Source organism: Carlito syrichta, unplaced genomic scaffold (genome assembly GCF_000164805.1).
Source record: "Carlito syrichta isolate Samal-C Ts95f unplaced genomic scaffold, Tarsius_syrichta-2.0.1 Scaffold309115, whole genome shotgun sequence".
Taxonomy (NCBI): Eukaryota; Metazoa; Chordata; class Mammalia; order Primates; family Tarsiidae; genus Carlito; species Carlito syrichta.
This window is the reverse complement of record NW_007253211.1, coordinates 175,739-190,408: the sequence shown is the minus strand read 5'-3', so window position 1 is coordinate 190,408 and position 14,670 is coordinate 175,739. Positions and strand designations below refer to the sequence as shown.

At 50.6% G+C, this 14,670-nt stretch overlaps 1 protein-coding gene across 1 annotated transcript in view; it reads right to left on the bottom strand.

Annotated features, from left to right (window-relative positions):
- Nucleotides 1-4,153: 4,153 nt before the first annotated feature.
- The window catches only part of CUNH6orf106 (chromosome unknown C6orf106 homolog), a 94,381-nt gene continuing 83,864 nt past the window's right edge, over nucleotides 4,154-14,670 (bottom strand). The window contains exon 5 of the mRNA XM_021717001.1: nucleotides 4,154-7,358. Coding sequence (XP_021572676.1) covers nucleotides 7,323-7,358 — 36 coding nt within the window. The 3' untranslated portion in view covers nucleotides 4,154-7,322. The remainder of the gene's footprint in view (nucleotides 7,359-14,670) is intronic.

Sequence of the window (14,670 nt, the reverse complement as noted above, 5' to 3'; positions counted from 1 at the left end):
AACTGTCCTCATTCTACAGATCAGAACATTGAGGTTCTGAGCACCTAAGCTGACCAGTCTTCCAGCTGACAGGCAAACCCAACTCATCTACCTGGGAGCAGAGAGCGGAAGCAACACTGGCCCTTGAGGAGTGAGAATCTGGGACACGGCGCCCTCTGCTGGCCTTGAGCGCACCCCGTACCAGGTGAGGTGGCCACATTCCCAGTCCCAGCAAGGGACCCCTCCTGCTCCCCAACCCCCCTAAAGTGGCTCAGAGCAGCCATATCCTGAGAGAAGGATTTCCTCAGCGTGCGGCTCAAACCCCTTCCTGGCCCTTGCTTTGTCTACTGCCCTCTGATTGGGGCGAGAGCAGTGACATCCCAGCCTATCAGGGACCTAGGACTGTTGACCAGGGCTGGGAGCTTGGTAAAGGCGAGACGGGCCCCTGCAGGGCTTCCCTCCTCAGACCCCAAGTTAGATAGACACCCCCCCTCTGACTTCTGTCCCGCGGCTTGGCAGGAGGAACTTCTAGGACTTGGCTCTAAGGTCCCGTCCTTGGGAGGACAGGACCTCGGGAGCTAAACTACAATCTACTGGGGCCCTGACCCCACTCCTCCATGCCCTTGCCACCTGGCTCCTGGATGGGGCCACCCCTGGCCTGGACTGTATCCAGCCCCTCATCCACACCATGACCACCTGCCATGACAAGAGGGAGGGCTGGGGCGCAAGGGTCTAGGGACAGGAAAATACTGGCCAGGAGGCCAACTGCAGATGTCTGAGCTCTGAGTCTGAGGAGGGGTCTTATTGGCCAGAGATGCTCATGGAGGGGGGTGAGGCAAAAAGCAGGCTTTGAGAGAGTAACAGATGAGGGCCAACGTTCACCCCTTGATGACCTCAACCAGTCCTGAGGCTCTAAGTGCCGGCTCCTTGCTGATGACGCCCCACCCCTGAAATGCAGCCTCGATCCCCTGGCCTGAGGAGCATCTCACACTGAACAGGTCTGAGGGACTCCTGATTTCTCCCCACAAGCCCGCTCCCCATGTGGTCCTGCCCATCTCAGGTGGGGTAACTCGCTGGTCAGTCGGTTCCAGCTGCTCAGGCCCGATCCCAGGATGCCTTGGCTCTCCCCCACTCTCTACGTCTAATCCGTCAGCAAAAACTGTTGGCTCTGCTTGCCCAAAGAATTGAGGATCCAGCCCTGGCTCACCTCCTCTGCTGTTGCCCCCAGAAGCCACCGTACTCATTTCCCTGCGTCTGCCCTACAGTTCTTTCTCAACACAGCAGCAAGAGGGGCCTTAAGGGGTTTGGGGCGTGCTCCTCCATCTGCTCGCAACCCTACAGTGTCTCCCATCTTACCCAGAGTGAAAGCCAATGCCATTTCAGTCACCTCAAGGCCCCACCCATCCTGACCCCCCACCTCCCCGACCTCCTCTACTTCCCAGGGCCTTTGCACCTGCTGTTCTCTGCCCAAAGATGTCCACAATGCTTTGTCCAGTACACCACCTCTCTCACACCTTCCTGCTGGTGGTCTCCTCCAGCCTCTTCCCTTTTCCTTCTTCAGGTCTCAGCTGAAGTGTCACTTCCTCGAATAGTCTCCCAGATGCCCCTGGATCAAGTTAGGGTCCCTTACTCCATGCTCCAACACTGCCACTTCCAGGACTTGTGGCCCTTACTTAGAGGAGTAAGTTGCTTGCACACAGAGCACCAGGCCTGTCTGCCCTGATGGCTGCATCTGGGTAGCTGTGGGATACACGAGGTAATTCATAGAAACAGTTTAATAGGAGTTGGTCAATAACGGCTAGCCAATATTACCATGATTGCAGTGGATGAGCAGCACACTAGAAGTCATGTTTAAGCCAAAACCCACAGCCCTGGAGATGCTGGGAACTGTGGCCACATCTGGAGTACTCTGTGCCAAACAACTTCTGCTTCTTCAAGCCCTGGTGGGCTTGGCCAAGGCATCCCGGCTGGAGGCACAGGCCGGGTGATCCGGGGGCTAGAACCCCCTCAGGCTGCCCCCTACTATCCTTACACAAGTGTGGCTGGAAGACCAGGAGTACCCATTCACCTGAGAGCTTGCCAGAAGTGCAGTCTTGCCCTCTTCCCCAAGAATTTGCATTTTAACACACTCAAGTTTGAGAAGCACTGACCCAGATCACAGCATCTAGAAACTAAGGGCTTAAAAGGATATTTTAAAATCCATGTTCTGGTTTCTAAACAAGTACAACTTCATTTTACAGAGGCGGCCCCTGAGACCCACGACCAGTCATGCTGACTGGTCAGAATTACCTGGACACCCTGACCCCCAACTCACATACACGCTCCCCTAACTCTAAGTGGTCCTGCCTGCTCCGTTCCCACTTTCCAAATCCGGGGCTGCCATGGTACCCGCCTTGCTGCCTATTCTCTTGGCAGCCCGATGGGGCTGGACAGCAGGTGGTGTCAGGAAAATGGTTGGGTCACAGCAGGCAGGTGAGGGACAGGCCTTCACGGGAACAGGTAGGAGGCACTCGGGGACAACCTGAGCTGGGGAGGGAGGGAGCTGAGAGTACCTGTTTGCTCTGTCAGGGTTGGGCCTGGACCACTGCGACGGCCTCCCCCGCATCTCCCAGACCCAGCTGAGCACCCTCTCCCTGTCACCTAGGCCCCGTGGGAATGGCTCAGGCCACAGGCTACCATCAGACTTGCTCCTTTCTCCCAGGGCCTGGTGACTTCTTGACAGGTTACAGCCCCAAAGACAAACAGATTCTGCCAAGCAAATAACTGTTCAGCAGAGGGGGTGCTGAGGAAGGCCTGGGAGTGGGTCTGAGCTGCCAGAAGACCCAGGTGGCAGGGCGGGGGCCCCTCCCCTGCAGAGAACAAACACCTATGGGCACCTGGAAGGAAGCAGGATGCAGGTGCACTGTCACGGGTGAGAGCACCCGCCCTGGGGGTCTCTGGGCCTGTCCCAGGTTCCTTTGCTCTGGGATCTGTATCAAGTGCTCTCTGAGAAAGAGAAGTCTTGTGTCCAGGACCTTGGGTCAGGGCCAGTTCTCCGTAGGCCTGTTTCAAGCAGTCTGTGGCTACAGGTTCCCTCACTGAACGCCTACAAGCAGGCGGCCAAGGACTCTCCTGCCCTCAACCCCTGTACCCCGGGTCCCCTGGCTCACAACCATGCCTTGGAACACCTGGCTTTGCCAGGCAGGGCGAAGGACAAACTCAGGGGTCTATAGTGAAAGGCTGGCTCTTTAGCTAAGTGACAATAATGTAGCATCGGGGAGGCCATGGTTCAGCCTGACTCACCCATGAGGCTGTGAGCTAAAGAAACTTCCTTCTCCTCTGATCCCCTTCTCTTCAACCCAGAGGGAGATGAGTGACTGAAGACAAAGGTGAGCCCTGACGAGTGCGACAGGCAAGGAGGAATGGGACCAGGAAACCTATCCTTCGCCAGCATATCTGTCGCTAATTTCTGCCAGGCTGACTGCTTAAGTGCTTTCTGACCACGTGCAGCACCCCCACCGGTCGCCGTCAAGGTCACACGTAGGTCTATGGGTGAGGTTCAAGTCCACTTGCCCGTGCCTGGAGTGTCATCCCTATCAAGTCTCAGGCTCCCACGCAGCCCACAACAGCCAGAAGAAATGCCTCGAGCACCTTGGAAAGCTACCACAGCACCACGGGAAACACATGAGATGGTCTCTCTCCTAATCCGGGATACAGGGGCCCAGGTGGAAGGGAGGTGTGAGGCCCCCAACCCACGTGTCTGCCTGCCCCAACAAGATGCTGCTGTGATGCTCTGCCTTCTTCCTTGTGTGATCCCCGCATCTGTGCCACATGCTGGTCACACGCAGTGAGGGCCCAACAGTGCTTGTTGGCTCGTCAGCATGAATGTGACTGGTGTTTCGTATGTGCTGGGGACAGAGAGGTGATCGACAAGAGGCAGGCTACCCTGGGGACCTAGAGGTCACTTGCAGGCAGTTTCCCTGCCTTTCTGGTCACTGAGCAATGAAGGGCAGCAGGTCCCATCATAACACAGGACTGGTTTCCCAACCACATAATAAACCCCGGGGTCTCGGTTTTCCCATCTACAAAAGGGAAAGACCCAAAGGTCAAAAAGTGTACACCCCAGAGCCATCACAGGGCCACAAAAGTCACAGGAGGCTTGAAGTGCAACAAAACTCACAGACGCACACGGAAATAGTTTTTTTGGTGTGTGTGTTAATTTAATCATACAAATATTCATTTATACAATAAGGAAAAAACCTCCTCATCATCATCTCCTCCTAGGCACCATGAGGCCCCACCACAAACACCCACCAGCTTGCTGCACACGCCATGGGCCAGGTGGAAGGGGCAGCCACTGCTACTCCTGCACTCACCCAGGGAGGGGGGGAAGGTGAGGCAAGGTGGGGTGGGGGAATCAGCTAGCACTTTCCAGCCCAGGCAATGCTGCCATCCTCTCCTGCTGGAGCTCAGGCTGAATTTGGGGAGGTATTTATTCTCATGCCCACTTCCCACCATGGCCATCCTCAGGCCACACCAGCTGTTTGGTGAGGTTCTCTCCAGCTGGAAGTACCTCTGATGGGTTCAAGGTTACACCCAGTCAAAAGTGCCCCAAATTCAACTGTCCCCACGGCAAAAAGAAAAAAGGCATGCACACGTGCACACACACACACACACACACACGCACACACACACACACCTCACTCCATGCACACAGACAGATTCTTCCCAAGCCTGAATCCCTTGTCTCCCGAACTGGGCTCAGACCCTATCACCTAAGGATGGTGTCTGCCTCGCCACCTGGATGCCAGATGTGGGTGGTCCTGACCAGAGGTGGCCTGCTACTTGGTGAAGATTCTAAAAGGAGCAGGGACTACTGGGCTGAGAGGTAGCCGCTACCACCCCACTAGGCAGGGGAGCAGAGCAGGGCTCTAGGCACTGATCTGGGCCACATCAGCGAGGGGAGGGAGAATGAGCACATCCTCCTGAGTGTGGGGAGGCCATGGGCCTCTCTGCCCGCATACCAAGACTTGCACTTGCTCTCGCCCTCTGCAAGCAGCTCACTTCTCCAGGGATGTGCACAGAAATGGCTTCTTCTTGGAAAAGGAGCCAGGTGCTTGGGACACTTAACCTGCCAAGTGAGGCTGCCTTGAAGCAAGAGGAGAAACAGATGACTCTGACAGGCCCAGAGCCACGAATGCTGGCATATGAGCCCCCGATGGGACACTGGGAAGGGGCACCTGGAGTGGCAGACGAGGAAGTCAGGAAAGGAGGGTTGTGAAGCCTCTCACAGGCCTGCCGGGGGCGGTGGAGATGTGCTGCTTCAAGGGTGTAAAGCAAGAAGAACAGCTGGGTATGCCTGGGCTCCAGGGCAGTGTCCGGGATGTTGGCACCAACAGCAGCAGCAGCCTAGGCCTGAGAAGGCCCTCAGACAAAAAGCCGTCCTGAGCCCTGTGGCGTGGGTACCTGGCAGGGTCGTGCCTCTGCTCTGCTAGGGAATGGGGCGCTCACGTGTTCACAGGCAGCAGGTGTTCCCAGGGTAAGCTCAGGTCTAGCCCCAGACCCCGCTGCACACTCTCGGTAGGCCAGTGCTACCCACCCCGGGGCTACTCCAGTGGACTCAAGTGTATTCCCCCTTCTATTTGGGTGGGGGAGGAGGGGAAGGGGGTATTTCACACAAGCTCTTCTCCCACAGTCAAGCTTCAAAAAACAAGTCTCAGAAGAGGATGAGGAGGAACCAACAACACACATTTTTGGAACTCAGACACCCAGACAGAACAGACAGGCAGGCAGACCCTCACCCACACCCAGGCTATATGACCCTTGCAGCCACGCGTCACCTAGTCTCCCTGCTTGCCTCACACCCCAGGGGGATGGGGGTGTGGCCACAGGCAGGTGACCCTGCAACCGCACCCTGGATCCATATCCCTGGCTCTCAAACCAACTAAGACTCGAGGGAAGGAGGGGGTGAGAAGAGGGACTTTGCATATTCTTGTATCTTTGGCAGACAGCTGTTCTAGCGGGGTTCGCGCTTTCCTCAGAGATACCCATGCCTTGACCTGCTCTGGTCCACAGGATGCCAAGCGACTGGCCTCGCCCCTTGCCCACCTTCCTGCAATAACCAAGCATCCCGGGGCAGGGGTGGGTTGGGGTGGGTGGGCAGTTCTCTCATTCCATCTAAATGTGTTCTCCAAGATCAAGCAGTCAGTGGCTGTGGGCTCTTCCCCATGACAAGCTCCTCATTTGGGACTGTATTTTCATCCCTTAACAGATCAGCCTCCACTAACAGGCTGTGAGAAACCACAGGACAGCTGAGGAAAACACAGGAAAGGGAGCTGTGTGGCAAAAGAGAAGCATGGTTGCCTTCAGCTCACCTGCTGCACACCTGCTGGTGAGCTGCACCTATACCCATGAGCGCACACGTGCTGTGCACGTGTCCCAGCACAGAGGCAGTGTTCCCAGAGCGAACGGGAGCCACTGTGTGAGGAATCCAAAAGAGCAGTAAGCAGGATGGCATTTCTCTCTGCCAAAAGAAACATGGAAGAAAAGCAATTTGAATCGTTACAAGGGTGTGCAGAAGGACCTCTCGGCCTCAGAAAATCCACGTCACCCGAGATCTGTCCTCAAACCTTCCTCTGCTGGCCACACAGGGAAGTTTGGTCTTCAGAGAGATTCTGATGCTAACAAGCCACAAGGCTGATGAGTACAAATGCCAAAGGTGTAAATCAACAGAAGATTAAAGAGAAAAGAGGAGGAAAAGGGTGATAATTCATTGACTGATGCCATGAAAAACAAATAGGGTCAGAGACTTCTGGAGCCAGGTGGCACGGCAGATATACTCCTGTAGCACTGATCCGCAGTCCCCAAACATGCCAGGCCAGCTTTTAGCCTGAATCACTTCCAGAGCAAGCACTATTCTATAAAGAGTATGTTACCCCTTATTAAAAAAAAAAAAAAAGTGGGCAAAGAGGGGAAAAAAACAACATGTGCTCAAAACTATAACCTCTCTGTAGGCAAAATAATTTTGTTTAAAAAGATGGCTTTTTCCCTCCATTTTAAGTGTTTTTTTCCTCCTTCCCAAGTGACCTAATGACTTGTTAGACTGATGCCCAATAAACAAAACCCCAGGTGGCTGCACGGACTTCTTCTCGTAGCCTCAACACCATTCCTGCGATTCAGCATTCACACATGCATACTGAGTTTACTCAAAACTAGTCTGTTCTCCTTCTTCCTCTTCTTCCAGGATGGGGGGTCAGAGCCAGGGGTCCATGTGATGTGGTCTGCAATCCAGAGGAACCCCTCGCCCTCCCCCCCAGAGTCAGGCCTTCTGTCTTTTGTTAATTTTTCTTCTTGCTGACACCCGTTTAAGATTGGCCGAAGGGGTAAGGCCCGTGGAGCCCCTGGAAGAGAGTGAAGACAGTCAGTGAAGGCAGATAAAGCAGTGCAACTTGACAACCAAACCAAGCACAAGATCTACGGTTCCTGGGGGAGCCAGAGGAAGCCCCCATGAACAGACAAGGCCCGAGGGTCCTCATCATATCAACCTCAGCAGGCCAAAGAGCAGCGCGTCTCACGTTGCTAGGTTCTTTATTGACTCACATCATCCAAAGAGAGGGTCACCGGAGAGACCCTCCTTGTCGTTCATCTGGCAGAAAGTGCCAGCCTTCCCCACCCAGGTCACAAAGCTTTCCTGTTTCCTTTTGACAACAATGTCTCAACCCCTCTGCTAAAGATCCTCACACACCACTTCATGTGCCTTACCTTCAGATGTAGGCTATGGCTGGTCAACTACCAACAAAACCACTGTAGTGGAAACAGTGGCTATCTACTCAGCACCTATGTCCCAGGCGTGGTACTGGGAATTTATCCTACCTTGCCTTTTATCTTCATACTTGCCCTAAAAGCCAGGTGACTATTATCACACCCATTTCATTGATGCCCATTTTACTGCAGAGACTTGCTCAAGGTCACATGGTTACTAAGAGGCAGATTCAAAACCAAGGGTGATGGACTGTAGTGTCCTCCTCTACCACATGACAAGGTTTATTCCACCTTGCCAAAAGTACTTTCTATGTTGCCTGGGTGGGGAGAAGAGGCTTCAGTTTTGCTTCCCCTTATGTTAAGAATGAGACACCTGCTGGGCTCAGTGGCTCAGCCTGTAATCCCGTGCCTTTGGAAGGCTGAGGTGAGAGGATTGCCTGAGCCCACGGGTTCGAGACCCGCCTGGGCAGGTGAGACCTCATCTCTACAATAAATCAAAAAATTAGCCGGGCGTGGTAGCGCGTGCCTGTAGTTTCAGCTACTTGGAAGGCTGAGGCGGAAGGATCGCCAGAGCCCAGCAGGTCGAGGCTGCGGTGACTGGGAGTGGTCACTGCACTCCAGTCTGGGCGACAGTGAGACTCCAACTCAAAAAAAAAAAAAAGAAAAAAGAATGAGACACCAAGATGGGCCGACATCAAAAGCAGCTTAGCTGGGCTCGGTGGCTCAGCCTGTAATTTCCGTGCCTTTGGGAGGCTGAGGTGAGTGGATTGCCTGAGCCTGCGGGTTCAAGACCCACCTGCAACTTGGCGAGACCTCATCTCTACAATAAATCAAAAATTAGCCAGGTGTGGTAGCGCGTGCCTGTAGTTCTGGCTACTTGGAAGGCTGAGGCGGAAGGATCGCCAAAGCCCAGCAGGTCGAGGCTGCGGTGGCCGGGAATGGCCACTGCACTCCAGTCTGGGTGACAGAGTGAGACTCCAACTCAAAAAAACAAAACAAAAGCAGCTAGAAGAGCAATGAACACACTGGATGATGACATATGATGACCCCTTCCCCCCAACTGTGACCCTTGGTGAGACTCAGTCATTACCAAGACATAGAGAGGCAAAGGGAACTGGTGACCAACTTCACCAGGATCCTACACCCTCAACTGGCCCAGAAATAGCAGGGTTCCTGGGCCAGAGGGATCAAATGAGCAGGAGAACAGGCACCTCTGCCATACCCATGACAAATGACCAGAGGGGACTTCTTGATGCTTGGTAACTATGTTAAGCATCCTCAATCCAGGCACAACTCGAGGTGTGGAGCACACGAATGCTGAGATAACATTTTCCATTAGTTTTTGATGGAATGTGGGCAGGGTCAGAATTTGATGGCTTTAAAAATGCTATTATTTCTTTGAAAAGAAATAAAAGGGCATAGATGAGGAGTCGCCAGTGATTAATCCCTTTTCAATGTGACTTCATTGTTTGTTACCATGTCGTTAGACTTAGCATGGTGCCTGGCCCTTAGCAGATACCCAGTAAATATCTGTTCAATTAATAAGGAGGGCAGGTATTACTCAAACTACTACCTGGAGTGTCAGAGGCCTCTAAGTCACAGGTATACTGGCCCTTCCAAAACCAAGTTTTTAAATAGGGGACACAAGTATTTGGATTATGCCATCCCTCTGGTCAGAGCCTGCATCCATCTGGTCCTAGGAGAGGCTGGGCTCTCTGGAGATGCACAGCCCTCCCTGTACCTACTGCAGTAGGATGCAGGACATGCAGAAATGTGAGGAGATCTGGGTTCTGCTTCCAGCTTTGCACCCACTCACCAAGTGACACTGGGTGAGGTCTCTTCCCCTCACAAGACCTCAGGTTGTTCCTTAAATTTTTCCAGATTCAAGGTTCTAGGAGTTGACACAAGTACCTGACTCAGAAAGTGAAAAACAGTATTCCAGGGAAAATGCTCTTTAGTCATGGTTAGGCCAGAGGTCAAAGCTGTCAAGGACAGGGAACATGAGATAGAAGTTTCCATAGTTTTTCAGTGGAGTCAATGGAACTGCTTCTGCTTTTTGTTTTTCCACAGGAAGCCCCTCAAACCAAAAGTATGTCTCTAGCTGCTTGGTAGTATCACTAAAGCAAAAAGTCCTGAGGTGGTGAACCATCAGGCCAGCACTGATGATGCACCAGCCATGTGCCAGGTGCTGCAGTATCACCTGACATTCTTCTATCCTCACAAAGACCCACAAAAGACAAGTATGCTCTCCAGGATCAGAGAGGTCAGGTAACCTGACTCAGGACATACACTGGTGAGCACAGCAGCTGGTGTTTAAAATGCTACCTGCTTGTCAGTCCCTGAGCCAACCTCACCTCCAGCAGCAGGCTAAAGCTGCAACCATCTCAGCAGCCACTACACCCACCCACTTAAGCAAGTGTGGGCGGGGCAGCAAAGGGCTCTCAGACCCCATCCTTCTTGTCACACTCACCAGAGGCAGAAAGTAAAGCAGCTTAAAACAAGCTGCTCTGACTCAGCACTTGCCAACTACCGTTCATCCAGAATGACCCCAGGAAAGCAAGAAAAGCTTAGATTCCCTTAAGATTTAGAACCCTCACAAACGTTTCTGTGCAGACAAAAACGCACAGAAAAAAGAAAACTCAAAAAGCAAACAGCATTTTTTCCCTATGAAATATTTTCCCCTTTCCCCTAAATTTAACTACAGTTCAAAGCTCCACAAAACTTCATGTGGGCTTTGATAAAGCAAGCACTGGCCTTGTGACTTTCTGAACTACCCAGAGAAGGGAGGACCTGACCTTGCCAAGAAGGTGCAGCACACTCCCATTTAACAGATAAATAAAACAGGTTCTATGCAATTGGCGGAGAGAGGATAAAGATGTGCACTTTTCGATTTCCACTCGAGTGCCCTAGTGTCCTGGCCCTCAGACCCTCCAGCGTGGCATTTAATTAGCTTAGATGATGGTTATCCTCTATTTACTGACTGAGGTTCCTTGCTTTTTGGGAAGAAAATGATACCTAACTAATTTTTACCCAGAGAATGGTATATTGGAGATGTTATATTTACACCTGGTGCAGAAAGGTGACTTGAGGAAAAACCTCTATTTTCCTTCCTCCCAAATTAACTACCATCACTTCAAGGAAGAGAGAGGGAGTCACCCTATTTCAAAACACTTTATAATCTAGACCCCCCACATGCAGGATTATAGGTGTCACAAATGGATCACAGAACACAGGCAATGCAACACTAGCTGTAGAGGAAAGGCCTGGCGGAGATTCCAAGAACAGCTTGTCCAGGGCGTCCCGTGGCAGGAAGCCAAGCGGGAAGTGCTTTCTAACAGTGGGATGGAGGGACATTCAAAACGGGAAGTCATTCACATTTCAGGTTCCACTAGTGTCCCAAGACCCAGTGTAACAGGTTCTGGTGGCCAACCCCAAGCCTATCCTAAAGGTAGGGTTTGGCAATTCAGATAATTTTCATTCTATTAGGGGGCCTAGCAACTCTTCAACTTTTATCTGTAATAAAAGCAGATGCCAAATAGTTTTACTAACCCAGCACCAATGACATATCTCTTGTAAAAGTTGTGCCACTACTAATAAGGAAAACAGACTAAGGGACAGATGTATCAGATGGAAAGCCACCATTCTCTATGAGGAATCATGTCAGCAAGACTGACTTTTATAGACATAAAAGATAAACTCAGTCCCATTCATCACAATCTCCTGAAAGGACCATTTACGATCTAGTTCTTATAATCCTGTCCTCAAAGCAAACCTAAAAATAACGACTGTTTCTCTGATTTGTTGTCCAAAATAGTTTACAGTGCCCCTGTGGAATAGCAAGAGTCCCTCCTCGCCAGAGATTTGATTATCACTAAGCTTATGTGAGGGTACACCTGCAATATCTTAAGAGTTCTTCCTAAAATTATACAGAAGTCAAAATACCCTTTCCAAAAAGAAACACTAAAAATGTGTCACTGACATACACTAACTGTATGCTGCCCTTGTAGGAGAGTAGAAGCTACTACTGCTACTTATTTCTGCTTTGCACATAGTAGGCTTAAATATCTGTAAAATGAATGAATGAACTGTGAAATACACTGCGCTGCTGAGTCAGCTCCCTGTTTTTTAACCTTCCAGGGGAAAAAAAAAGAAGGCTGGCATTCCTAATGAAGCAAAGATGTCTCAGAGAACTTTTTGGGTTACTCTTTCTTTATATGACAGCTTGTTGTTTAGATACACCACCACAACATGGAAACTTTCACATATCTGTCTTTATTTTGATTTGTGATTTAATTTAAATAAAAAGGTTCACGCAGATTAACAAAAAGCATTTGCTGCATGGCTGTAAAATAACATGCTCTCCCAGTATATGCTGATGGCATCATCAGATAACACCACAAGGACCCTCTTTCTCCTCCATCCTGGGCCAGTCAGCACTTCGCCCACCAAGAACAGCTTGTCCAGGGTGTCCCGTGGCAGGAAGCCAAGCGGGAAGTGCTTTCTAACAGTGGGATGGAGGGACATTCAAAACGGGAAGTCATTCACATTTCAGGTTCCACTAGTGTCCCTTTGTATCACTTATGTACACCGAATGCAAACACAGAGGAATACAGGGTTTAGCACTAAGTCCTGTCCTGATTCTGTACTGCAAACATTGTGTGATGAGGCCCTGCTCACAAGACTGGCAAGGGTCAGACACCAACTGCCCTGATCAAACCCATTAGCCTCTCGTTAACTAGAAATAAAAGTCTGAACTGGAGTACTAAGCAGGAATATGCAAACCAGGGTCCTTTCCTTGGTGACTGCTAACTGCTCAGGGTGGCTTGCTGGTTGTACAGCAGGGCCACTTCAGCATGAGGCACTTCTGCAGATGAATTAACACTGCCGTTCAAGCCACTTTCATGTGACAGTCTCCCAAAACTCAAGGAGTATTTGATGCATTGGCCGAAACAAGTGTGAAAACCAGCCACAGAATGCATGAGGGTTGATCACAGGGCAGGCTCAGTTCAACCAGGCCTCCTGGTTGTGCTGAAACTGGTTAAAAGCTTAACTCAATCACAAACGTGGATATATTTTTAAAGACCTGTAAACTCATTTAATACTTCCCTCTGTTACTAGTTCTTCGGCTACTCGTAACTAACCTCCACAGTCCTGCTGAGAACATTCTTGTTTATCCATGCATCCCCCGTCCAGCCTTCCTCCCTCCCTCCATGTATCCCCTTCCTGTATCCATCCTCCCATGCATCTAAATCCTTCCATGACCAAAGGCAACTCCCACAGCCTTCATCAACTCCCTGACCCCTTACCAAAAAAAGTCTCCACAAAGAATACAACTAAAACACACTTGTAAATGAAAACACGTGATTTAAAGCTCTACGAGGAGCTGGGTGCAGTGGTTCATGCCTTTAGGGAGGCGGAGGTGAGAGGATTACCTGAGTCCAGGGGTTTGAGACCCACCTGGGCAACTTGGCGAGACCTTGTCTCTACAATAAATCAAAAAATTAGCTGGGAGTTGGTGGCGCGTGCCTGTAGTTCCAGCTACTTGTAAAGCTGAGGCAGAAGGATAGTCTGAGCCCAACAGGCCACAGTTGCCATGGCCATGACGTGCCACTGCACTCCAGTCTGGGCGACAGAAGGAGACTCTTACTTAAAAAAATAAATAAAATACAAATAAAGCTCTACAAGGAGGTAAAGAATCCTGTTTATCTTTCTTTTTCTTAAAGACTTCAGAAAAAGCTATTTGCTATTTGGAATTCTAGCCCCAAGGGTCTCAGGTAACAGCAAGTGCGCTAGAATCCAAATGGGATGCTAGCAGACAGAACCCTCCTGTGGCCACCCCCTAGAGGAGAGGAGATTCCTAAAAGGGAAGAAAGAACTGGTAAGAGTCTCACTGGGAAGGGTACCCAAAGAAGAGACGCTTACCCAAGCTGCTAGCCACGTAGTCACTGGTGCCATATTAGGAGTTCTGCTAAGTCACAGGGTGAGGCTGTGGTCCCATTTTCTCTTGGAATTTCCATTCAAGCTCCTGTAACCTTCTGTCAACTACCCTTTCCTTGCAAATCATCATCTCCCCGTCTCTCTTGTAATTAATTCACAGGCATCAGCCCCCATAATGGCTAGCTGGCTGAAGGAAGACGGTAAGCTGTCTCTCTTCTCCTCGGTTCCTTTCAGTCATATTCGGTTTTATCTTGCCACTCCCCCGCTGAAAAGCATTGTTGGCACTCTATTTCCTTTCACATTAAATGTGAATTCTCCTTTGCTTGCCTTCCAAAGGGCTTCCTCCAAAATTCACCCACCCTCTTTAAGCAGACCTCACTTGCCACAGCCAGGCTGGCCAGTGGCCTGTGAACTCACCCTGCCTGTGGCTGCCTCTGGGCCTTCCTGCATGTAGCCCCTTCCCTCCAATTCGTTTGCATCCATCAGGGTATTATGTTCCTGACTACTCCAAACCTTACTGCTTTCTCTTCTCCCAAACTGTGATCATTTAAAAGTCAACTGGAACTCAACATACTTGACCTTTACTGCCTCTAATTTTTTCCTATGACTAGTCACATCTATGTAATCAGATAGTAAATTCTTTGCAGACAGAGTTTCACACAAGCTGAGCACCCAGGAGGCCTCACTTATTAGTATCAAAGCCACCTCTGTGTAAAGCAAACAGTTAACTGGCCTGAGGCAGTTAAAATCAGAGTACAAAGCCCAAGACCCTCAAGCCTTTGCAGGGAAATGTCTACAGCTTGGTGAAAGGCTTCACTTTAAACTGAGCTCAAAGGAAGTCCACAATTTTCCCTTACATTCTGTCGGATCCTGCTAGAATACAGTTACAGTTGACTTAGTTGAGAACAATAATTTGAAACCTGAGCATCATATAGATTATACCAGGAGATAAGTTCTCACATCTTTTTTTTTTTTTTTTGAGTTGGAGTCGCACTCTGTCGCCCAGACTGGAGT